Below are 26173 nucleotides of genomic sequence, written 5' to 3'. Positions count from 1 at the left end.
TGTACAACACATGTTGTACAATATGAATAATATGACAAGGATTAGCTCAAATGTGAATTGTAACACCATCTCCTTGGAGTTGTCCCTGATTCCTTCTGACGGCAAAATATTGAAGAACACGGCATGACAGACAGCTAGGAATTCGAGTCTATCTAGTTTTATTACCCGTGCAGGAAGGAAGCGGCCTGAATTTCACTTTTGTTTTTGCGTAGGGTAACAAGGTAAACCTTGATAGCCTCTCTATTCCAGCAGTAATTAATGGTAATAGAGCTTCAATAAATATTTAAATATTAAAACCCGAAGTTATTTAATCGATTCGAAAATGAAAATTCAATTTCAGAACAATCCCATATAGGGCTTGAATAAAACAATGTTGCCATATTTGACATCTGTTATTCTTTTCTTGTCAACAGCTGTCAAAAAGGTTAGGAAAAGAAGTGTTTCGTGAAAAAAATAATGAAAATCCACTATAATCCATGACTGAATAATTGAAACTTGCTATAAAATAAGTGATATGTAAAGTGTTGTGTGTGTTAAATATATTTTCTTTTATATTTCAGCTCTAAAATGGTACAGCGGTTAACTTTCAGGCGACGTTTGTCGTACAACACCAAGTCCAATCAAAGGAGAATGTAAGCTGTACTATTATTACTACTATTTACTTTTAGACTTCTCCTTTTATATTCGTCTAGCCAAAATGTTGTTCTGGCTAGGTTTGTACAATAGTCTAATACATATTCCAATATATTATGATACCTACACATAACCTCAAAAATATATTGCTACAACAGTGTTATTTAGCTAGATTATCTGTATTTACAGATCTAAAACAAGAAAGAAATCGTTTATTTGACAAACAATATTAAAATTGTATGAATATATCCTGTAGTTGTAATTGTGAATACAAACCTTGTTTCCATAGCATGAAATGTTTCCAAGACATAGAATATAAAAATAGTTTTCATGTTATAGGCCTTGACTACAAAGTAAGATGTTTTCTTGAATGCAAATTGTGAAGCTACTATGGCCTATCATAATTCTGTCTAATTTAAACTAGCACTTTCCATGTTTAGTAGGTCCTATTTGATCTGACTTCTGAGGCATTATGGGAGCTTGCTAATGTACAGTTATATATTCTAATCTTAGATAATCATAAATTCAATATTTTGATAATCTGCTAACCACCTTCCTTTATACTTTTACAGAGTCAGAACTCCTGGAGGACGGTTGGTCTATCAATATGTAAAGAAACCCAAGAAGATTCCGAGATGTGGTCAGTGCAAGAGCAAACTCCGTGGTATTGAGCCCGCCAGGCCTGCAGAGCGCTCCCGTCTGTGCTACCGCAAGAAAACAGTCAAGCGTGTGTATGGAGGTGTCCTTTGCCACAAGTGTGTGAAGCAACGCATTGTCCGAGCTTTCCTTATTGAGGAACAGAAGATCGTCAAGGTTCTCAAAGCACAGCAAGCCAGTTCTAAAGGTGGCAAGAAGTCCACTAAGTGAATGTTAGGGTTAATAAATAAGTGAAAAACCATTATTGTATTTCATTTATTGGTCATAAAATTTATTACTGGAGCTGAGTGGTGCTTTTGTTACTATTTTCAGAAATCCATTCCCTTTTTGAAACTTATTGCTTCAAAAAGATTGTTTAGTTTCTGTGACTGATTATCAAGTTCTACAAACAGTGTAACATTAAATTTTATTTGTATCATCAAAGACTAGCTCTTTATGTTTAATCACCCTTTCCCTTGGGAGTTGTTACATATTCCAGGGCCCTTGAAAACTATCACCCTTAAGATTCCTAAATAGTCCACAAAGTGCACTGAAGCCTTGTAAAAAATTTAGAAGAAAAAAGATTCCTAAATATATATATAAAATAATCATCATCTCCCAGCAGCTCAGTATCCGTTGCCTGCTTATTATTTTGAGCTGTCCATTGTTTTATTTAAATGGCCAACTGTGCCTTTTTAACAAGTAATGGGTGTGCGCAGTAGCTAACCAATCCATTTTTTTTTTCTTGTGGCTAACCAATCCATATAAAAATGTACACTCATAATGTCAGTCAACTAGATAGGTAACGATTCTCGATACTTTCGATTCGATATAGAATTGATATTCCGAATCAATTATTTGAGGAGCCATAAAATCGATTGTAAACTACCTGCTACTATTGATATCAAGACAATGAACAAAAGGAATATTTCCTTCCACCATATTTTTCATCCTATCTCATAGAAACATTCTTTTTCTTTTGATGATCAATACATACAAGGCAGTTAATTAGGCATTGCGAAACGATTACCGGAATAGAAGTTATTAGCGCTTTGTCTCGTTTTTTCTCGTCTATTTCAATTACCCGTTTTTCTTTATTGTATGAGCGAAACAAAGGATAAATATGATGAAGTATATAGTTTTCTTTGTCTACAATTACTACGATAGTATTGACAAAAAATTAATATGACCAAAATGAAGATATATCGATTATTATGCATCATATCTTTCAATCGGGCAAACGAATCGGCAACGTTTATATAATAGTGGAAGGAAACGGGCAACACTTGTCTGAGCGAAATTATTTTTTTCATTTCCTTCCTTGTGTAATTTGTTGATTGATTGATCACAAATAGTACATTTGCATTTTTCCTTGATAAATAATTTATTGATATAGAAATTTCTGTGATATAGATTATACTCATTATTTATACAATATGTCGAATCCTTGGAAGAAAGTTGCAGCTCCAGCTGATGTACAAAATTTGTCTGATATTATGTCAGAGCAATACGCAAAAGGCCTTCAAATAAAAGAAGAGATCAAGTTTGCTGAAGAAATAGGAACATCGTTTCAAACGGACGAGCAAATAAGCAGTGAATCTAATGATATATCTCCGGAGATATTAAAGCAAATTGAAGAGTCAAATGTGAAGGAGTTTTGCGACTCTGACGCTATTATTGCAAAAGTGTTGCAATGTCAATTCGACAAAGAATACGATGATGAAATCAAGAGAGTGGAGAAGAAGCGCAATGGAGAAGCCAAGGTATCTGTTTCGTATGAGAACTACCGACACGTTCCCGACCATTTAGTATACGATTCTGAGGACGATGAGGATGTTGAAGTTACTGCCAAGAAGGATTGGGACCGTTTTGAAACAAACGAGAAAGAGTTTGCGAGCCTTCCTAAAAGAGGTTTTATAATGAAGGATGGTGCAATGGTGACAAAACATGACAGTGTTATCAATGGTAGACGGAATGCTTGCCGTGTTATGGCATTTCCGCCGGAAGTGTGCACTGGTGATGGAGCTGGATTCGATATGAAATTGTCCAATTCTGTGTTCAATCATTTAAGAGAGAGTACGAGACAACACCAGTCCCGCAAACACAAAATGTTGGATAGAAAGGAAAGCCATGCCACAGCTGAAATGGGACTGGATGAACCAACTAGGTTAATTCTATTTAAACTTATCAATAATGGTCTGCTGGAAGATATCAATGGTGTGATTTCCACTGGCAAAGAATCTGTTGTTTTGCATGCCAATGGAGACACTTCATATCCAGACTTGGTGATCCCAAAAGAATGTGCAATCAAAGTATTTAAGACAACCCTGAATGAGTTCAAAACGAGAGACAAGTACATAGAGGCAGACTACCGTTTCAAAGATAGATTCTCAAAGCAAAATCCAAGAAAAATTGTGCACATGTGGGCAGAGAAAGAGATGCACAATATGATGCGAATGCAAAAGATTGGACTGAATTGTCCCGATATGATTTGTTTGAAGAAGCATATTCTATTGATGTCTTTTATTGGAAGGGACAATAAGCCAGCTCCGAAACTTCGTGATGTGATCCTTAAACCTGAAAAATGGCAAAGTGTGTACAATGAAGTGGTTGATGCTATGCACAAGTTGTACAATGTTGGTCACATGATCCACGCTGACTTGTCAGAGTACAATATCTTGTGGTGGGAGAACAAATGCTGGTTTATTGATGTATCCCAATCTGTGCAACCTGATCATCCCAATGGATTGGAGTTCTTGCGCAGGGATTGCCGCAATATATGCAATGTGAGTATAATTTTCATAAAACACCTTGATTTAAAGACTCTGTTTTCAATTTTAATATACTGTGTGGTCTAATTTTGCATTACTATGTTTGCACATAAATGTCACTTCACTTCACTTCACTTTTTAATTTTATGGCTCCATCGTTTGGCCAAATGATGATTTTGCCAATGTCACACATAAATGTCAAATCAAACTATAATTATTTTAGTTGAGTCAGATTATGTTTTCAAGTGACTTTTATATGTGATTGAAAGTAGATTAATAAAATTTTACTAATTTACAGTTCTTTGAGAAGAAAGGAGTAGCAGACATGAAATCTGTGGATGAACTATTTAAATATATTACTGGTTTCGATGAAGTTGATGTTAACCTACTGGAGGGGGTTCACACAACCTACAATTCCCTGTCATCCCGCTTTGAGATTGCTCTAGATGACAACAGAAACACCAGCTATCCATTTGAGTACTGCTGGCAGAAGACCAATGAAGGAAAGCAGACGAAAAATGATGACAGTGATGATGATGAGTTTGAAGAAATGTGGACACATTCTGTCAAGTCTAAGATTGACACAGCAGCTAACTTTGGAAACCTCTTAGAAATTGATGATGAAAAGATTCAACATGACAAAAAGACATTAGATGAAGGAAAACCATCCATTGTTGATAACATCCATTTTGCAGATGAATTGCAAGTAACTGTGCCTGTGGATGGCATAGGTGGTAACAGTAGTAAACACAAAAAGTCTTAATCAAGTTGAGAAAATATTTTGATGAAATTAAAAAAAAAAGTATTCTTGAATACAGAAAAAATACAGGTGTAACCATTTTGTTGTATGTTAAATATTGAAGAGATAAGTGTATCCAACCAAATCATATATTTTAGGTAAATGGTTGAGTAAAAAATAAAAAAAAGCATTTTTTGTGCAAGTTTTATTGGAAATAAAACTGGGATTTGATATATAATTTTGTGGTTCTTTTGTAAGAAAATCATCATCATCATCAATCACATAGGAATGTGTATAAATATAAATAAATATATTAGGACAAATTACACAGATTGAGCTAACCCCAAAGTAAGTTCTAGACTTGTGTTATGGGATACCAAGTCAATGATACTATATTTTATAACATATACATATATAGATAAACATCCAAGACCCAGGCCATTCACAAAAAGATCATTTTCCATCATGACCCGACCGGGGATTGAACCTGGGACCTTTTGGTTCCGAGGCAAGCACTTTACCACTTCGCCACTGAGGTCGTCAATACACAATCGTGTATATACTAAAGCTACTTAAAAATATTGTTGATTTATATTAGAGACATGCCCAAATTGTACAATGTTGGTCACATGACTTGTCAGAGTACAATATCTTGTAGTGGGAGAACAAATGCTGGTTTATTGACATATCTCAATCTGTGCAACCTGATCATCCCAATGGAAGTTAATGTTCTTCATGGAGTCTGATCTGTCGGACAAAGGGAGTCAGACCACATGGCCAGAGCGCCATTTCTATATAGATCTGGAGATGCCTCCAAAAAATTTCTTATCTTCACTAGGATTTGAATCCTCCTCTAGCATTTCCACCATAGTGAACTATAGCTGCTCTAGCATTATATTATTCTGTGGTTATAGATAAGGGTTTATGTAGCATCGCTAAAGGTAGCCTACCCTACAGTCTTCCAGAGGTATCAATCTTCTTTTATCGATTCTGTTACTACTAACACTGGTGTCAAGCCGGCTATTTACTATTCACCAAATTTTGACAGATTCAACATTACATTGCTGATATTTTCTTGTAATGTAACACAATGTACGCTCATTCTCGACGTCGGTCTGATAGTGCTGGTTTCAGATTTATTCCAGTCGTCTAAAGGCATCTGACATTAGGCCAACCTATCAACGAGCGACATTGAGTCTATCGACGAGGTCGGCCTGTCGCCGCGTGAGGTCGCCGAGCGCGGGCGGCGCGGCGCCGAGCGCGAGGCTCAGCATCAGCGACTGGAGCTTCAGGCGCAGCTCCACGTTTATGGGGAACACTGGTAACAGACAGAGATAGCACTATGATTTTTTTTCCTTTGAACATTAACTAGATGTATTTCAAATATGCATTATCTCGTTAATTGCTAATTACAAGAAGAAAATGATAAAAATCGAAAAGAAATCGAGATATATTTCTCGATGAATCACATAGATTTACTTTAGTACATTAGGCTGAATCATTTCGGGGTCATTGAGTCTAGTGGCTAATTGTCTGATATGTACCAACGAACATGAAACTGATAATGACCAGTACAAGGTAAAAACAATATAGGAACCTTCAACAAGAACTGAATTTTTATATGTCATTTAAATTTCGTGAAACACATGTGTGACGTGTTTCTATACCCAGTATAATCAAACTTACTGTCAGTTTCACAGTCATTCATGATGCTAGTGAACAATTGTTTCAAGGACTCTGGTTTGCTGTCTTCTAATGGCTCTACAAGGAGAGTAAGTAGCACTCTGCTGGTCTGTATCCTGAAAATATCATATAATTTTTATTCTATTTTTATTAACAACTAAGATTTATATATTTATTTATTAACAAGTAAGACCAACAGTTGGAGATGGGTGAAAAAATGTTTATGTTTATTTCTACCATGCTAACACTGTTAACAATAGGCAAACGTCATACAACTAAAGAAGCCAATAGGTCCTCACAAATAGAATTTAAATAGATAAACTAACCCAATGCCTGTATTTAGATATCAGGTAATAGAATAGACAAATTCAATACTGTTTTTTTTATTACTTACTCTGCTAATATGTCCTCAGGGATACCAGTATAACTATCAATCATAGAATTAGCTGTGTCCAGGGCAACTTCAAACTTATCTGAAAAATATTTTTTATTTTTAAATTTAATGTATAAAATGGAATCATAGTTATTAAATAATAATTTAAAAAACAGGTTTATTTGTGTGGACATATAAAAAAACCCCTTTTAATATTCATTTTGCTTTTTTGCACAACTTTTGAACGGCTGAACGGATTTTGATAAAACATATATAAGAACCTCATAAAAATTTTTGAATAAAAAGAAAACACATCCAAATCAGTTCACCTGTTAATGAGGGTACAAAGACAGACAGACACACTTAGCGGTCAAACTTATAACACCCTTCTTTTTGCGTTGGGGCTTAAAAAGAAGTGGTTCCAGAACTGACATTAAAGTATACATATATGAAACAAAAACTCACTTACCACAGTCAATCAAAAGATTCACCAAGTTCCTCAAATGCACAATCTTCATGGTCTTCTCCTCCATATCTTCCAAAGCCTGCTGGTAGTACCCCACAGCTTCGGACTTGTGGTTGAGGTCAATGAGGTGGTCAGCGATCTCCATCAATATTGACGTGCGGAGGAGGGACTTCTCAGGGTATTTTGTGAGAGCTTGCAAGTAACACCCTATCGCAGCCTGAAATTAAAATGTTTCTATTTATTATTAGTATGTGCCATTATCGAAATTTTTGAGAATGCACAGAAACAGGATATTTTGTTAATAATTCCCGAATCTTCTTCAGAATTTCTATTCATATTTTCTTGGAAATTGGCAGAAATTTCCAAGAACAGAGATTTCCTCCCTCAGTCTCTAAATAAAGTCAACTTAGTTTGCTATGGTTTTCTCATAAGAATAATAATCAGCAAAACTTACTTCCAAGTTCTCCCTATCAGGACTTGAGAACTTAAGCGAGACCAGCTTCTTCTCAGCTTTCATAAACTGCCTCGCTGCTGCGATGTAGTATTCAGCTTCTCCAAGAGCATTTCCTGCCGTAGCCTCGCATTTCGCAGCCCCAACGTAAGCGTGACCAGCAAACGCGGGTTGTTCTGAATGCTCACATTGAATAGCCAAGGCTATAAACTCATTTGTGGCCTCCGATATATTGGGCTTCCTCATGAAACGCCTGAGGAAAGAGAAGGAATTTCAATAAAAGTGAACCAGTGTTTTGCGGTAGATTTCAATATTAGCACTTACTTCTTTAGCTTTGTGTTTATGTTCATGTATTGTTCGTTGAAACTAGCGAAGAGATCCGTAGACATTTTGTATAGGTATTAAAAATTAAATATATTTTTAAGCTTACAAAATAAAAAAACACAACACTTGACAGCAGAACAAAAAAACAAATCTGTAAATAAATTTATGTTTTTTTTTTCATCTTTTTATAGTTGATATCAAGATGACATTGACATATGGACGTCCCGCCCACGCCAGACGTCACGCACGCACGCACCAATGGCGTCCAAACAAACGTCCTCAATGTGGGTACATCGCTTGCATTATCAAAATGAAGTGATGTAGGTGCAGTGAGTGCAGTGCAACAGGTTAAAGTTACAAATTGCTCTTTTGGTCAACAGTGTTTGGTTCTATTTTGTCAAAAATTAAACGCATTCTTATCACAGCTGTCATTTTTATTTACTGTCAATATGTGTCAGTTAAACAAAACTGTCAAACAATTTAATGCTTTGACGTGTCGTCCTGGAACAATTTACGTGTGTTTCTCTATTTTATGAGATGATTTCGCATTATTAATATCTGTGTTGGATATATATAGTGTAGTGGGTGGCCTGCGGAATGGATTTCCTGAAAAGCGGTCTGAAGACCGTCCTTGGGGCGCCCGAGCCCGGACAACAACCTTCAGCCGCCGAAACGGTGACTTTTTAGCTATTTCTTAAAATTATTGGTATAGTTGACCCATTTTCCAGTGGCGTATTATCTTCATTACTAACCCTGTTAGGAATTTACGAGCTCGAGGCCACGTATAAAAATAATGAATCGTCCATATGCATGCCAAATTTCATTGGTTATTGGACAGTTCTAATTTGAATATTCTAGTGGTTCGTTCTCAATCATATTCACGATGGTGTTCTGCGTAATCCCCAACTTGGAAGAATATGTTTGTATTAATAATAACAATTGTGATTTCTAATCAAAGCCCCTACACCTGAAGTCTAATTTGAATTGCTTGTTGTATTGTTACTCGAAAGATGTTTGTTATTTATTTTTTAGTATGTAAGAAGAAGCAGAGCATGTGTTTTCATTTTTTTTTTCTATATGTTTTAAAACAAATAAATGAACTCGAAATTTCTATAAATATTGGATAAGTAACCTACACATGACCTACTTGTAGTGTGTCATCAAAATACAAAACTTTGTCCCACTATGCAGTAAAAGTTAGTTTCCATCTTCCACATTTGTCTATCCAGCCTTGTAGCTAAAGGCTTCTTATATAAATATTATAATGTCTGTTTCCCATGTTTGCCTACCCAAAAACTAGGGATTTCCACTTGCCACAATCCTGACAAATCTCACTTTCATCTTCTATTCTTATCATACTATCTTCACGCATGCTCTCTGTGCTCTGTGTGCTCTTAATATCTCCCTTACAAGAAAGATCTGTTCAATAAAGTCTTAAGTAGATATTCTGCCTTACATGATAGATTTTTAGTCAAAGTGCCCGTGTGTAATGGATTGCTGAACATAAGTGTTGAGTAGTCCAATATCACAGGTGGCTAAATCCATTTATATCTTGTGGACAAGCATTATGAAAGCTACATAAGTTTATATTAGAGATCGCCCATGAGGCTGACATAGTCACACAAAGTGCACTAAAGCCTTGTCAAAAATTTAGAAAAAAAAAAAGATAGATCTACGAACTGCAACAACTGAACAAAAATAAATTAATATCTCTAGACAAGACTTTTCTTATTGCTGGTTCATCTATAACAAGTAGAAATATAAGTCCTAGTCACTTCAATACAAAGTAACTAGGTATAGTAACTATTACACATTTTCTTTTCTCAGTTTTAAAAATTTTTAAGGATGTTTACAAAAACATGTTATAACTTTTGTCATACTCATCACCATTACGTCTACCTGTGTTTGCTTGTGTAATGTTAATAAATAAATGATAAATAAAAAATCTTCATCATAATATTCATTATGATATAATTATACATTATATTATATATACTAAAAAAAAATTAATGGTTTTAATATTTAACGGGGAAGTTTCTGTAACACAATATTTTAAAACTATTTATTGAATTATTTAACTTTTTTTGATGCAAACCCAGGTGGAGCGCCTAGTGGATCGAGTGAACAACTCCACGCTTCTAGAAGACCGCCGCGATGCGTGCCGCGCGCTCAAAGCCATGTCTAGGAAGTACAGAGTGGAAGTGGGGGCACAGGGCATGGATACATTGAAACAGGTATTGATATTTGCTGTCTTCAAATAAAACTTGCAGGGATTATAGTGAACCTTAATTTGTAGTTAAAATTATATCATTTTATAGTAATATTCTACTTCCTAGTACTTGTTGATAGTATTCTTCAATTACACCAGCCAACACTGGTTGATTGGTTTTTAAAAACTTTTTTTTTTCAACTTTGACTTTTATTTTTCAGGTGTTAGAACTAGACAGGGCTGACAGCGAAACAATAAACTATGCTCTGGACACACTCAACAACATAATGTCACCCTCACAATTCGAAGAAGAAGAAGACAACCCTAACATCCCCATTAACATCGGAGAACAATTCACTGAGATGTTCATAAAAGACAGCAATAACATACAAATTGTTCTGGACTTACTCGACGAATATGATTTTAGAGTAAGACTCTCTGTAGTGCAGTTACTGGTTTCATTACTAACCAATAGGCCGAAAGATATACAAGAAATAGTTTTAGTTAAACCTATGGCAGTATCCAAAATGATGGATTTGCTCGCTGATTCCAGAGAAGTGATAAGAAATGAAGCGCTCTTGCTATTAATCAAATTGACTAAAGGAAATGCTAATATACAAAAGATTGTTGCATTTGAAAGTGCTTTCGACAGACTGTTTGATATTATATCCGTTGAGGGTTATTCTGATGGTGGTATTATAGTGGAAGATTGTTTATTATTAATGTTGAATTTGTTGAAGAATAACGGTAGTAATATAAACTATTTCAAAGAAGGCAGATATATGCAGAAGATGTTACCGATGTTTCATACTCCAGATGAGAAGGAAGACTTAGGTTGGTCTCCTCAGAAAGTGTCCAATGTGCATTGTATGCTTCAAATTGTGCGAACTTTAGTGTCGCCGAGTAATCCGATTCAGATGATATCCAGTTGTCAGAAGATAATGAAGAATCTTGGTTTGTTGGATTGTTTGTGTAATATTTTGATGGCGAGCGGGGTGCCGGCGGACATATTGACGGAGACGATAAACACTGTGGGGGAGGTTGTGAGGGGGGATGTGACGAATCAGGACTTCCTGGGAAACGTGATGGCCCCGTCGAACCCGCCGCGACCGGCCATTGTGGTGTTGCTGATGTCTATGGTTAATGAAAAACAGCCCTTCTCTCTGAGGTAAATATAGTTTTTCAGTAAAAGTTGTATTTATAAAGTTATACATTTGATACGCTAATTTTTAAATTAATATGTCATGATCAACTGCTGGTAATTAGCCTAATCGAGAGAGTAGGAGTGTGGCCTCCTTTCATGTCACTTACATTCAAGTTTTGAATATTGCATGTGATTTTACGACCGGCATTCAACTCTCTTTAGGAATGTTATTGTTGCCTGTCTGTTGCCAAAGCTATGTTTCTCTCAATCGCTTCCTATTACATTACCAATTAACCGCCTGCTCCTAGGGCCCAGACAAGAGGCCTAACTCCGGAAAATAGTCCTTGAGGGTAGTAAGAAGTAAGTAACCACCTACTCATAATATATCTGCCTAAAGACCTTCTATTGCTTGCAGATGCGCAGTCCTGTACTGCTTCCAGTGCTACCTGTACCACAACGAGATAAGCCAAGCGAGTCTTGTCCAAACTCTACTGCCATCTGCCACGGACGTGTCCAGTTTGAGCAGCGGGCAGTTGCTGTGTGGTGGGCTGTTCTCGTCCGACGTGCTGTCCAACTGGTTCGCGGCTGTGGCGCTAATGCATGCTTTGGCCGATAATCCCGTTCAAAAAGTGAGTATTTATATTTGAACAGGTGTAACGAAATATTTTAAACTCCGTTTTTTCCTACGTACGTGCGGGTGAATTATTATGCACATATAAATCTAGTTTTCTATAGTGATTCCTTTGAATCACATCCATAAAAAAAACACATGTACACACACACGTACGCACGCACGCACGCACACACACACGCACACACACACGCACACACACACGCACACACACACGCACACACACACGCACACACACACGCACACACACACGCACACACACACGCACACACACACACACGCACACACACGCGCGCACGCTACACACGCACGCACGCACACACACACACACACACACACACACACACGCACACACACACACACACACACACACACACACACACACACACACATACAATTAAATAATAATTATACATTCATACACTATACATTCTAAAGTATTAGGTGGCTTTCCTTTGTCCAGTGGCGGATTAAGCTGGAGCCTAGGGCGGCAAATTTGGCCCAAAATTATTTTGTTTTATTTTGCCTTTATCAAATACTAGATGTTGCTCGGAGCTTTAGCCTATAGCAATCTTGGATAATGTACCTTTCTAACTTTTGAAATCGTTTCGGTGATTTTGGAGATGGGTAATCTCCAACAAACACATTCACAAACTCTTACTTCTTTATAATAATAGTTTAGATAATATGTATTTTTAGGAACAACTGTTAAGGGTGCTGCTGGCTACCAATATAGGCAGTTCACCTGTCTCGCTCCTGCATCAATGCACACTGTTGCTGCAACAGACTACCAAGCTTCAGTCTAAGGTTTGTAATCTTGAATTTATACTAATTATTATAACAAAATATCAATAAAGCACCATGAGAGCACTATATTTTATTACACCATTGACATACAGAATAACATGACAATTTACATAATTTAAATATTAAACAATCAGACGGATATAAAAACCAACCAACCAAAGGTCGAAGAAGTAAAACTTGTAAGTTTACACATTCCTAACAGACATTGAAATTGTAACTGTTATAACATTTACAAATGATTATACTGTATGCGAGTGTTCAATTCGAACTCAACTTATCACAGTCGAACGCATCTAACCAATCACATTGCGGCTTTGTTGTCGTCACTCTACACTGATTGGTTGGCTGCGTCTGACTGTGAAATGTTATGAAATACGAATATTGTCTGAATATTTTTCATCATTTATTATCGAGTGTGTTAATAGCTACGAATACTAGTATCAGATTCAACATCTGCCATGAGTACGACTGGCGGACCCAGCATAGATCCTTGCGGAACTCCATACTAAAACTAACACATACATGAGTCAAATTGGCTGTTCGTTCTGCAGGTAGCTCTGCTGATGCTGCTGTCAGTATGGATGAGCCACTGTCCCGCGGCCGTGAGTGCTTTCCTTCAGGTCCCCGGCGGAGTCGGGTATCTCGTCAATCAAACGTGTTCGAATGATCACGACGACAACGAGACACTGCTCCAAGGTTTCTTATAATAATATCTTTAGGGTCTGTTTTAACCCTTGTTGATATAATAGCCTAGTAGATTTTGGCCCGCGGATTCCGACGAAGAACAGAATTCTCACGTGATTGAGATGAATATTCCGCGACGAAAGGTACCCTACATCCCTTTCCGTACTTCAAATTACATGTATGCTTCATGAGTATTGGTTGATTAGCTATAGCGTGAATAGGTAACAAACAAACTTACTTTCGTATTTATAATTCTATCTCACGCCCGCGGCTTCGCTCGCGTTAATTTCCCACGGGAACAGTTATTTTTCCGGGATTAGTTAAGACATATCAAATAAATGTGTAAGAATTGTGTTTCATCATTAAGTTATGTTTCAGCACTTTCTCATAAAATAGCATATTGTATTATCCTTACATATTATAAAACAAAGTCCTCAACCGCGTCTGTCTGTCTGTTCATGATAAACTCAAAAACAAATGCACGGATTTTCATGCGGTTTTCACCAATGCATAGAGTGATTCCTAAGGAAGGTTTTGGGGTATAATTTATTATGTTTTTACTCCAGCGAAGCCGGGGCGGGCCGCTAGTTGAAAAAAATTTTTTTTTACTTGTCATTCTTTTGCAGGGCTCTGTGCGTTCCTGCTTGCCATCTGTATACACTTCAACGACGACAGTGTAGAGAGCTACGGCAAGGAGGCGCTGAGACAGCTCATGCTTAAGAGGATAGGTGAGTTATACACATGGGCGTATCTAGATATATTTTCTAGGGTGGGCTTGAGGCTGGAGTTTGCCATCAATGTTTTTGTTATGGCGTGGAGGGTAAGAGAAGCAGTCTAATTATGTACGCATGGCGACCATAATTTAAGCAAGTACTAATGTAGGGCCCTAGGCCACAAAGTAGACAACGCAGGTGTCCATATACTACTACGGTGACCACTTACCTCCAAGTGGGCCGGCTGTCTTGATAGTATAAGAAAATCGAGTGAGCTATATTTAAGTCACTATGTTTCTTGTAACAATTCTGGGACTGGCATCCTAGAATCACCCACTAGACAAGTCTGGGGTGGGCACAGACGAAACGAAACGTATTATAAAATAATCTGCTTATCAACAAGCAAACACTGTGTGCCTACTTATTTTCCAGTTTTTAAACTGTACTAGAGACACAAGGTATTTATTATATATATATTTCCAACACGTAACGTGTGTGCGCGTTTTTAAATGCAACGCAAAAGTTTAAAAACAAAGTCAATAGTATCATTCATCATCATATCGAGTATGTTATTGCTAACACTGGTGTCAGATTTTATTCAAGTCGCCTAAAGGTATCTGACATGATTTTTACGACTACTCACCGCCATCTGCAGTGGCAAGTAGTCGCATACACACTAATGAACTAAACTGTCCACCAGTGTGCAGGTTCCCTCGCGATGTTTTCCTTCACCGGAAGCAAGTGGTGGTCTATGAAAACTACTATATATGAGTCAGTTTAATATACAAACTCATGTGGCACGAGTAGGATACGAACCTGAGACCTTTTGATCCACAGTCTTAACCATTACACCACCACCGCTTCATCGTATCATTACTACTATGATGGATAGATGGATTATATCCGATTTATTAAATGGTATTAATAATATTGTTTCTCTCCCAGGTGTCGAGACATTGACGGCGAAGCTCAGCGAAGTGACGAAGCATGAGCTGTACAACCGCGCGGCGAAGCATCCGCAGCTGAGAGTGAAGACGCCCAGCGAGATACTCATAGACTACGAGTTCTGCCGCCTCTTCAAGGTTCTAGAGAGTGAGTATATTGTCTATGTGTCATTTCAAGTTTTACTCATCTATGGCAGGTTTTATTCTTGGGCGAAACCATACGTCACTGTTTGTTCTTTGTAATATTCCAATTTTTTAAGCCCCGACGCAAAAAAAGGGTTGTTAAAAGTTTGACCGGTAAGTGTGTCTGTCTGTCTGTCTGTCTATGTACCTACGTGGCACCGTAGCTCATCAACTTAAAATACTTAATATTTTTTTTATTTGATAGCAAATTTTTGTGCGGTGGTTCTTATGTTTCATCAAAATCGGTTCAGCCGTTATGAATATTGAAACTCGAGGTTTTTTTAATTTGTCTAACAAATAAACTTGTATTTTTAGCGTATCGATTCACTTTGTTAGGGCCAATATGCCACCAAAGCAACATTGAATATGGCTTCATATAAATTCTTCAGTGTACTACGTTATCATAAATACGAAATAGTGATATATAGACAGACATGTATGTCACTGCTAAACCGCTGGGCTGATTTTGATGAAATTTAGAACAGATATAGTTAATGACCCGAGATATGTCTCACACATAGGCCACCGCGGGCGGTACTATACTGGTATCTAACGCATAACCTTCAAAAGGCGCATAAGGTATATAAAGACGTAACATTTTTTGTTCTACGACTTTTGTCTAAACGTAATAAATACAAAAAAAATCTTTTTTTTAGTTTTGATATCGTTTCTATAAAACATTAACTCTATGTTCGATTCCGCTACATAACGCTTCTGTACTGTCTCGTGTTGCTTGGCTATTACATAGAGTTAAAATGTGTAGAAAGAATCGCAAATTAGATTGTATTTTTTTTATATAAAAAATAATAATAATACGAATCACGAAAAGTCGTAGAATTAAAGTTGCTTGTTTTGATGTACCCAAGTAGTCTTCAGGAGGGTTTGCGTTTGATACCAGTAACCCTATATAAAGTTACAATACAATATTATTCCCCAGATGTTCTCATCCAAAGCCTGATAGAGAAGAAGGAGAACGGGCTTTCGGAGTCCTCCCCTCCCGCGGCGGAAGGGGACACCCTCGATCAGTACAAGACGCTGATCCGACAACAGGACGCGCGGCTGCAGGAGCTCATGCTGCAGCTGGAGGCGCTGCTGCAGCAGAACCAGTGCTTGCAGGTCATTGTAGACCTTACGTATGTGGCAATAAGAACTGTTCTCACTCAGCAGTTCAAGATGCTGATTACTTCTAATATCGATTGCGTCTAATATTACTCTTTATATAACGACCTACATGGCATAGTGGTCACTACGCCCGTCCGCTGTCTGTAGGTCCCGGATTCGATTCCAAGCTCGGCCAAATACTTATACATGTGAACCCAAAGATTTGTCTGCGGTTCTGGGTGTCGTGTCCGTTTCTGTTTTATATCCATTGGTCCCGTGACACAACTTTGTGCTGGGGTCCGTTGATCCTATGATTTGTTGTTTAAAACTAGCCTTGTCCGAGGCTTCGCCCGCGTAGATTTTCCACGGGAACATTTATTTTTCCGGGATAAAAGGTACCCTATGTCCTTCTCCATATTTCAAACTACATGTATGTGGGATCGGAGGGGTTCAATGAAATTATAAACTTCTTGACAATTCCGCTTCTTTATATTTTGCTTCACTTGACACGTCTTTACAAAATTTCGTCTTACATCGCCATCTTTTTTAAAACTATCCTCTGTCCCTCTCACTCCCCTGCATTCGTCCCTTTTCCATACCAACCTTCTTCCATCTCTTTCATACACACTATCTCGCATATACACCATTGCACTCTTACAGTGTTGTAATCCCACATGTATGCAAAATTTCAAGAAGATTGGTTGAGCAGATAAAACTTCAAGAGGTAACAAACTTACTTTCGCATGTATCTATACTATTATTATAAAGAGGTAAAGCGTTTGTGAGTTTGTATGTATGAGGCGGGTAATCTCCGAATTAGGTACTTTATCCAAGATTGCTATAGACTATATTTTATCTCAAAATTCCCACGGGAGCGAAGTCCCGGGCAACATCTAGTAATATTATATAGTTAGGATGTAATGTATTTATTGATAGATAGATAGATAAATTGTTTATTTGTTCTGCTGTAACACACAATTTACATAATATAATGCAAAAAGCAGCCATATTAAACACATGTCGCCTGGTCAGAAAGTTTCTACAGACAGACGCTACTCTATACACCTTCATTTCCGTCACCATCATGGTTTGTATGAGACAAACCATTTTCTCTCTGAACTATCAAACTCTTAATAAAATGTCACGGTTTTTACTTGGCTTCCGCCCGTATATAACGTTAAAACGTGAAAAAGTGCCTGTGAAGGCCTAATTTCTGAATAAATGATTTGATTTTGATTTTAAAATTACCGGGTTTAAACCCGAGAACAAAATGGAATAAATAAAAAAATATATATTAAAAACTATTGCTTACAGAGTGCCCTGAACGACGCCATAGCATCCAAGTCGCACCTCAAAGATGAGAACACTTTGCTCAAAGCGCAAGTGTCGGCCATCAAGAGTCCGACACAGAACGAGGCGCAGACGAGGGAACACGAAGCCAGGATACAGGTACAAGTGTTGCTTCACACAGCCACTACTGATTGATTTGCATTGTTTCTACAGACAAATTGAAGCGGTGGTGGTCCAGTGGATGAGACGACCGTCTGTGAACCGAAAGGTTCGAACTTCAAATCCTACTTGTGTCACGTGAGTTTGTATATCAATCTGACTCATGTATTCATAGACCACCATAGGCTTCCGGTGAAGGCAAACATCGTGAGTAAACCACTCTAGTTGATGATATACATGTGAATGATGGATAGGTTTAGCCGGCTAGACTGTTACTTGCTAGACTTTGGTGTAGTCTTTAGTCTTAGAGTTATACCTAGGTGTAACCTGATTATTTTCGGCTGGACCTAGGTTTACCTCAAGAGAAGTAGGCTACACCGAAAACCAACTTGACCGACTTAAACCGGCTGCACCTGGGTCTAACCGCATTTCGGAGTTTAGCCGTAACACGGTTAATTTATTTATTTCAGATTACTTCATATAAATTTCAAGATAATATAATTCAAGAATAAAAATTTTGATCGTGTGCGATTGTAGGAACTGACGAGTCAAGTGGCGATGCTTCGCAATGAACTCCGGACAGCGGAAGAGAAACACAAACTGAGCCAGGAGGAGCTGGAGACGGTGAGGAAGGACCAAGACGACTTGCTGGTCCTCTTCGCCGATCAAGTACGTGTGGTTTCATTCGCTTCTATTTACATGGCTTACCCCTTCGCTAAATTAGAAATCCTAAAGCGAAACACGTGCGTCATCAATCTTGTAGGGTAACTAGGTGGACTGGATGGATTCCTAGTTAGACTAAGTCGACCGCCCGAGTGCGTATAATCAGCACTCGGATCACAATCATAACCTGTTTTGATATACCTTTTGACTATGTACATTATGTACTTTTATATATTATTAGAAAGAAAAAGAAAACATTGTAAGAAACAATAATGGTAAGCCGATCTGGCATGATAGGGACCAACACTGTTCAAATGAGTTTCTTTCGGCATTTCTTCTCAGCAGTGGTCGTTCCGAAATGCCAGTAGTTTGTAGCTTGTGAGAAATAACTATAAATATAAAGATTGACGAGAAAAAGTGCCTGTGAAGGTCTAATTTCTGAATAAATGATTTGAATTTGAATTTGCGTAATAGCAGCTATATTGCCGCGTTCTACATTTTTTTTTTTATTTCAGCAAAAATCAATCGTTAAACTTATTTTATTTTGATATGTGAATATTGTTTCACATAATACGCTCAGAGTAACATCCTATTTTTTTAGTAGAGTAAATATATTTTTTGTTTCAGGACTTAAAACTAAATGAATACAAAATGCGTCTGCTATCACTCGGGCAGAAAGTCGACGACGAAGACAGCAGTGAGCCGCCCCAGCAGCTCACGTAACAGTCTATACTTACCTTTGTCTATGATTCTTATAAAAGACGTAAAAGAGTGTAGACTGCCACTAATCGGAATAATAATGGAAATTGACGGTTTCCATGATATTTTGATTTTGTCGAATTTGAAACCGAAAAATGATATTTATTTCTAAAGAAAACTGTTTCCAATTTCCAGATTAAAGTATTATTAATTTGAAAGCAGTAATTGTATCAGCATGAGGTAACCCTATTGCTAGTCAAGACATAGAAAACTATAGAAGCGGAGTTAGCGTAGCCACGCGAGATAGAACTATCCAATAACTTTTTTAAAAGCCGGCACACGTCGAGGGACAAATATCTTAGGGTTCTGATTTTTTTTGAAATTTAATTTATATTTAGAGAACGAAATAGAAGATATGGCGATGTCTATAATCTTCACTGATAATGCTAGTGTTGTCTTTGTCTAACTAAAGCCTAATTTTCATTACGCTGGTGACAAGAATACACTAGGCAACATTTGACGCGCAACATATCACTCTATCTCACGCATTACCATTGACTCTAGTGAAATAGCACATAGTCGATCTTACTCATGCAAATTAAAAGGAAAGAGCGATATATTGCGCGTCAAATGTTCCCTTGTGTATTCGTGGCTTAAATATTCAGGTGCCTTGTGAAGCTTTTGAAGATTTGAAAATCTTATTTTTATTCATTGTATATAGAAAATTATAGTTACCTACATATGTAATTGCACATACTTTATTTATAGGGATGTTATGGTCAATTTGTACATAAAAGGTTTCGTTTGAATTGTTTGTTAAATTAAGTCATTACATTTTATTTCTGGTTTGAATTACAAATCTTACATTTTAGTACCTGGATGCATGTTTTTTATAGTACATATCTAATAAATCATATACACATGTCCACGTCAAAATAAATTATTATATTGGTATTACTTAAAAGGACAAACTACTGGCATTTCGGAAAGAGAATAGCTGAGAAGAAAAGTCGAAAAAAAAAACTAATTTTAAGCGTTGGTCCCTACCACGCCAGAAAGGGCTAAACATTGTATTTTATACTTTTTGTAGCAGTGATATAACAAAGCACATGGTCATTCTATCACTGATTACTTGATCTACTCCGGTCTCTGATTTAATACAAGCTGAAATGTATATGACGACCTCGGTGGCGCAGTGGTAAGGTTCTTGCCACTGAACCGAGAGGTCCCGGGTTCGATCCCCGGTCGGGTCATGATGGAAAATGATCTTTTTCTGATTGGCCCGGGTCTTGGTTGTTTATCTATATATGTATTTGTTATAAAATATAGTATCGTTGAGTTGAGTATCTCTTAACACAAGTCTCGAACTTACTTTGGGGCTAGCTCAATCTGTGTGATTTGTCCTTATAATATTTATTTATTCGTTTATATGCAGCGTTTTTTTATAGCTTTTATTTCGCTTTTAAAATGTCGCTGACGTGCGAACGTCGTTAGAAATTGAGTACTTCATTAATGTTATTTATATTTTAAGTAACTATAGACATTAAATGAGTAAATGCGTTTAACTCTTTCCTGTTTTATTCGTATGGTACCTATAATAAATCACTCAAATAAACATTAAAATGTTGAAGATTCAGCTGTGATGTTTTATTGTTATGTTTTTAGATTTTATACTTTAACTAGCTTTTGCCCGCGGCTTCGCCTGCGTCAGTCTCTCACGGGGACAGTTCAGAGATCTATCATTTTTTGCAACATTTCACGAATTCGATTGAATAGAAGTATGAAGAGGAACATATAAACACACTTTACATTTATCGTAGATATTAGACGAAATAGAAAAAGTGGAATAGGATTGAACAAATCTTACCTTAATAGGTTTCTTATCACTATGTGATGAAAGAAATGATACGGAACATGCAAGCATAACAGTTTATTCTTACATTAAGCAATAAATATTCCAAACTATAATAATTTCCTATCTACATAACAGTCTCAATACATTTACAATAACACGTGACGTTCCACGAGAAAAGGTACTTTATAATGCCTTGCTCAATATAATTATAGATCCCTCCATAAGATACATTTTCTCGTGGAACATCTCTGTATGGTCTTCCGCTTATATCTATCAGTGACAAGTTATATACAGCCAACTACAAAGTTACCTGATGTATTTGCATAGATTCAATGTGGTGGTAATAACGTCGAAATTGCAATAAGTTGAAGTAAGTCGATCTGTCGAGTGTACGTGTTATAAAAATGCGACTTTATGCTTTGAAATTGCATTTTAATGCGTGTCATAAAACGTAAGGTTTTTGTTCATGTAACTTATACATTATTTAATAAGAAAGTTTTGTAGGAATTTATGAAGCTATAGATTTAAAATTCTGATTAGAATAATAATATTATACTTTACTTCTGAATATTCTGAATAGAATTATATTTACTCGGTTTTACGTAATGTGCACGGTAAAACAAACCAAAATTCTTCAATACGAGTACCACATATGTATCATAATTAAATTAAATTCCAATATGTGATGTGATAATACTTACAAATACAAATTTGTTTTGTGTCAAACGATACTAATATCTATATTTAGGTAAACTGCATTTTGAACTTGTGTAATGATTGTGTGTAATTCAATGTAATTAATATATTTTAGTCATTATATTTCTTCTTTTAACATTACACTTTTTTCGTGTATTGGACTCCTAATATTATTATGGTGTGTATAAAATTAACTAGTTATTACACATATTCAACAGTTTCTATTTTAACTATCCTATTCATACTAAGCTTTTTACTCTTTATATGACTATAATTAAACTATGTTTTGTCTCACTCTTTCCATGTCAAGAAAGAGAAATAGAAAGAAACAACAACACATACTTTTAACTAAAATAAGTTTAAGTGTTAACTTTTCATCAATAACCGACCAGGAATGTTAAATAATAGGGTAGATGACAAAGTCAGAAAATTATAAAAAATATGTATGCTCTCGATAAAATAGATATATTTAACACCATTGTGATTCATAGACTGTGATAATGCTGCTGGATCAATACACGAAAATATCAAGTTGGTTGGAAAGTCCATTTTAAAAATTAATAAAATTATATATAAATAAACTCAACCATCGTAAAAAGCTAAAATTTTGGAACAACTTTTATTAAGAAGTCACGCAATTTTTAAGGTAGCTGTCGAACAAACATAGCTTTTTTCACTAAGATATAAATCGCGTTACGAGTATTATTGAGTATGGAGCGTTTGGACGAGTCTAAATATACGTGATTTTATTTTTGTCATATCTTTGAAAGTATTGTCATTATCACAGTATTTTTTTCATTGATGTTTCTAATAATATAAGGATCTTCGAATAGTCATCCAAATAAAAAATTGTCATCTACCCTATGCTTACGAAGGACATACAACACAGAAGGAAATACACACAATACAAGGCTTAAAACAACTTTACACATAACATACAAGTACTTAAGTACATATTAACTTCAAAAAGGACCCCATGTATTGATTGTTCTTTTGTTGCAATACGAGTCTTTGCCCGCGGTTTCGCTTGCGGCAATAAGTACCCTACATTCTGTGAATAAAGTGAGAAAATAAATTAGGCGCTGTATCTTCTTCGTTGGCAACACCGGGTGTTTATCAACCAATCTTGACCATACTATCTGGTGTTGCAATGGTTAAAAAAAATATTTGTTTAAAATCTCTTTATTGACAGATTATGTCTCTAGTTAATCTTATGCCTCTTTTCGGTGTAAAAGTAAGACAAACACATTTTACTTCTATAACATTAGTATCGATATCGATTTGTGAGGAATACTCTCTAGATATTATAATATTCACAACTCATAGTCAAAATGAGATCTTCCACAATCACTATTTTCAATTATTTCCCAACAATTACGTCTAACTCGGGCATTAGGTAGCTATCTTGAAACAATGTACTAGCAAAATTTTAAGTTTCCACGTCCATTGCTGATTTTCCTTTGCGATAATAAAAAGCCCACGTACGTAGTACGTATTAGCCAATAGCGAACGGTTTAGTTCGCGCGTCCAAATGGCTGCTATGATTGGCGCAGATGCAAAAAATTGATTTCTGCGCAGGTACATCGGTGTAACTTATAAAAGTGGTAGTACTGTACACAATAGTGAACTTCAATCAGTTTATATGCACGATGTTTTCCTTCGCCCCGAAAGCAAGTGATGGTCTATGAAAACTAGTACATATACAAGAGTCAGATTGGAAGATTGGACCAAAATAATGATTAGTCTTCGGCATTCTTACCATAGATAAAAGAAATATATTAATTTTATTTATGAATCTTACGAATTTCCGAACATCCACGCCAACATTGAGCAGGCTACGTGACATAGAAGTACAGGCCGACACACAACAGCACCCCTAGGAAGAACAACACCAGAACCAGGATGAGCCGGTCCTGCAGCGAGCGCGCGATCATGGAGCTCATGAGACGGGACGAACGATTCAGTTGCTCGTCTGTCTCGCGGAGCTGCAGGGACACAACATTAATAAATTTAAAATTAAGTAATAATCCCAGCAAAATGTTTTTATTTTAAAAACTAGCTTGGACAAACTGGGAGCGACTTCTTTGTGGTTACTATGTGGATTCTTCAATAAATATTGAAAATTATATTTTAAACTTATAATGTATAATTTACAAAATAAATGTGTACACGTATTATGAGACCGATAAGAGAGTGGGGAGCGCGGCGGCGCGTGTCCGCCGCAGGCGATCTTCTCCGCGTGCATGTGTGTATATGGCAATACACACATATACAAGGCGTTAACAAGCTAATGCTAGCTAGATTAATTTTTGAAAAAATAAAGTAGCCTATATTTGAACGGAGGTCTTCAACTATATGCATATAAAATTTCATCAAATTCGATCCAGCGGTTTAACAGTGAAAGCGAAACAGATTGACTTTCACATATATACTATAATTTTAGTATGGATTGAACTATTTGTTCTTGATGCCCACGATGTAGGGCTAGCCTAGTGTGGGATCATTTGATATCCTTATCCTTGCAAATAATTGTAAAACAAATGGGTATGAAGTTTACTACAGTGTTATGTAAAAATCTGACACCAGTAGTGCAGGTTTCCGTACTGCTCTCCTTCATCTGAAGCTAATTTGGTTGATTTGTAATTTGATTTGATTTTATGTATGCAAAATCTCAAGATGATTGGTTGTGTGGATGGAACGTGAGTAGGCAACAAACTTACTTTCGCATTTATAATATTAGTTAGGATTAATATTTAAAAACCATTTCCTCACATTTCTTGGATTACACAGGCTATTTCAAAGTAAATCCAGAACAATATATGGAATTTATGTGATGTCTGACTGCATCTGACTCTGATTTCGGCGTCCTCGAATGCAACCAGGAACATGAGAGAGAGCCTTACCCTGCCTCTAGACCTCTGTATAGTCTCCCTCTGTGCGTTAAGATCCTGCAGCACAGCCGCCCCGATCTGCTCAGTCTCCAGGATGACCCGGTAGCCCTCTGTGAGATTCTTCCCGGTCCGCTCCAGGCGCTCCGTGTTGTCCAGCAACTTGGTGCGCTGGTCACTGCTGCCCCAATCGTCGAAGGCTTCGTCATTGTCAATGTTGTCTGGAGGCAATATGATATTGATATAAAATTTCTGTGAATACTACAAAAAATAACATAATTTATCTTGTATCTTGTTGGGTATGGCAATGCATGCACACAATAATGATGATGTGTTAACCTCTCTCTCTCTCTACATTTTATAATAATACAATTTTTTCTAAAAGCTATAAACTTCTTTATTAGCATATTGCAACAAGCCCTGATGTGAAAAAATGGCAAAACAATTTTTTACAATATATGTTAAATTAAAATATACATAATAATAAAAAAAATTACATGTTGCAGAGCTATTGAGAACAGAGCGGTACTCCTCCCGGACACGCTGGAGTTCAGCTCGGTAAGCGGCAAGACGAGAGACTGCGCCGGCGCCGCGGGACTCCAACTCCAGTTGTTCCAACTAGAATATATATTATTTTGTAATTTTTTTGAAGTCATTGGCATTCCTTTATTTCCTACATTAAAGTTTTTAAATGTTGCTGTTTAAAATTGCTTGTGTGCCTACATTGTTTCTTGTTCAAATTTAATTTCTTATATCAATATCTATGTTTATCAAAGACAACGATAATTATGAGAAGGCAGTGTATAAATAGCAGTAACAAGCAAACATACCAAATCATTGGCTTCTTCGAAGTTCGCCTGAATCTCCCTGGACAGCTGATCTCGGTTTTCTGTTTCGAATGTAAAACAGGATTAAGGATTTTAGAAACACTTGGCAATGTTTACAAACGTAATAGACAAAGTCTCACCTTCGTGGCCGGATTTCAATCGCCCAATTTTAGCAGTTATATCTGCCGTTAGTACTGAATACTGCTGTTCATAAGACTGGACTAAAGTAGCCATTTTACTCCAAATTGTTCAGCACTATATTTGGCCCATAATCTATAAATATATTTTTTTAAATATACAAATCATCACCAGAACATCAGGATTAGTTTAAAGTATTGTCGTCATCATCATCAAGCTCATCAAAAAAGTCAAAACATATCATATGAGAATGAGACAAGTTTGATAACAGATGACTTTGACACAGACAATCGACTGACAAGTGTCTGTGTAAAACGCAGAATATAATGTGTTGTAATCTGCGTTTTATTTGTGTTTGGTAGGTATCTAGGTACTCTGGGGAACTTTCATATTATTTTGTTTTGTGACTATTTAAAAAAATACAAATAAACGATCTTTTACCAATATAATCATACAATTCTATTTA

General features: G+C 36.5%; 5 protein-coding genes across 7 annotated transcripts; 3 read left to right on the top strand and 2 right to left on the bottom strand.

The window, feature by feature from the left end:
• Positions 1–347: 347 nt before the first annotated feature.
• On the top strand, positions 348–1531 carry LOC128675273 (large ribosomal subunit protein eL34-like). Its single transcript, XM_053754575.1, has 3 exons — positions 348–424; positions 561–632; positions 1206–1531. The coding sequence occupies exons 2-3, from the start codon at positions 568–570 to the stop codon at positions 1498–1500; spliced, it is 360 nt and encodes a 119-aa protein (XP_053610550.1). The 5' UTR covers positions 348–424; positions 561–567; the 3' UTR covers positions 1501–1531.
• Positions 1315–8260, bottom strand: Hap40 (Huntingtin-associated protein 40 kDa). 2 transcript variants are annotated; one of them, XM_053754572.2, is made up of 7 exons: positions 8077–8260; positions 7756–8005; positions 7305–7518; positions 6857–6935; positions 6466–6578; positions 5955–6097; positions 1315–5590 (listed from the first exon to the last, which is right to left on the bottom strand). In XM_053754572.2, the coding sequence occupies exons 1-6, from the start codon at positions 8139–8141 to the stop codon at positions 5958–5960; spliced, it is 861 nt and encodes a 286-aa protein (XP_053610547.1). In that variant the 5' UTR covers positions 8142–8260; the 3' UTR covers positions 1315–5590; positions 5955–5957. The 2 variants fall into 2 exon arrangements, with proteins under 2 accessions (XP_053610547.1, XP_053610546.1); XM_053754571.2 differs by having other exon boundaries at positions 1315–6097.
• LOC128675267 (uncharacterized protein) lies at positions 2535–5017 on the top strand. The gene is made up of 2 exons (XM_053754568.2): positions 2535–4055; positions 4339–5017. The coding sequence occupies exons 1-2, from the start codon at positions 2706–2708 to the stop codon at positions 4801–4803; spliced, it is 1815 nt and encodes a 604-aa protein (XP_053610543.1). The 5' UTR covers positions 2535–2705; the 3' UTR covers positions 4804–5017.
• Positions 8261–8338: 78 nt separating the features above from the next.
• Positions 8339–20868, top strand: p115. The gene is made up of 12 exons (XM_053754567.1): positions 8339–8751; positions 10176–10310; positions 10507–11453; positions 11845–12058; positions 12760–12867; positions 13419–13563; positions 14178–14279; positions 15210–15356; positions 16329–16507; positions 17807–17941; positions 18479–18610; positions 19232–20868. Exons 1-12 carry the CDS (start codon positions 8674–8676, stop codon positions 19325–19327), a joined length of 2418 nt encoding a protein of 805 aa, XP_053610542.1. The 5' UTR covers positions 8339–8673; the 3' UTR covers positions 19328–20868.
• Vti1a (Vesicle transport through interaction with t-SNAREs 1a) lies at positions 17900–25985 on the bottom strand. Of its 2 annotated transcripts, XM_053754574.2 has the most exons (6): positions 25710–25985; positions 25573–25631; positions 25240–25360; positions 24758–24963; positions 23656–23839; positions 17900–18036 (listed from the first exon to the last, which is right to left on the bottom strand). In XM_053754574.2, exons 1-5 carry the CDS (start codon positions 25801–25803, stop codon positions 23690–23692), a joined length of 630 nt encoding a protein of 209 aa, XP_053610549.1. In that variant the 5' UTR covers positions 25804–25985; the 3' UTR covers positions 17900–18036; positions 23656–23689. The 2 variants fall into 2 exon arrangements, with proteins under 2 accessions (XP_053610549.1, XP_053610548.1); XM_053754573.1 differs by lacking the exon at positions 17900–18036 and having other exon boundaries at positions 21219–23839.
• Between the last annotated feature and the right edge of the window lie 188 nt (positions 25986–26173).

Source organism: Plodia interpunctella, chromosome 14 (assembly GCF_027563975.2).
Source record: "Plodia interpunctella isolate USDA-ARS_2022_Savannah chromosome 14, ilPloInte3.2, whole genome shotgun sequence".
NCBI lineage: Eukaryota > Metazoa > Arthropoda > Insecta > Lepidoptera > Pyralidae > Plodia > Plodia interpunctella.
The sequence above is the reverse complement of the archived record's forward strand: the minus strand, read 5'-3'. Positions and strand labels throughout refer to the sequence as shown.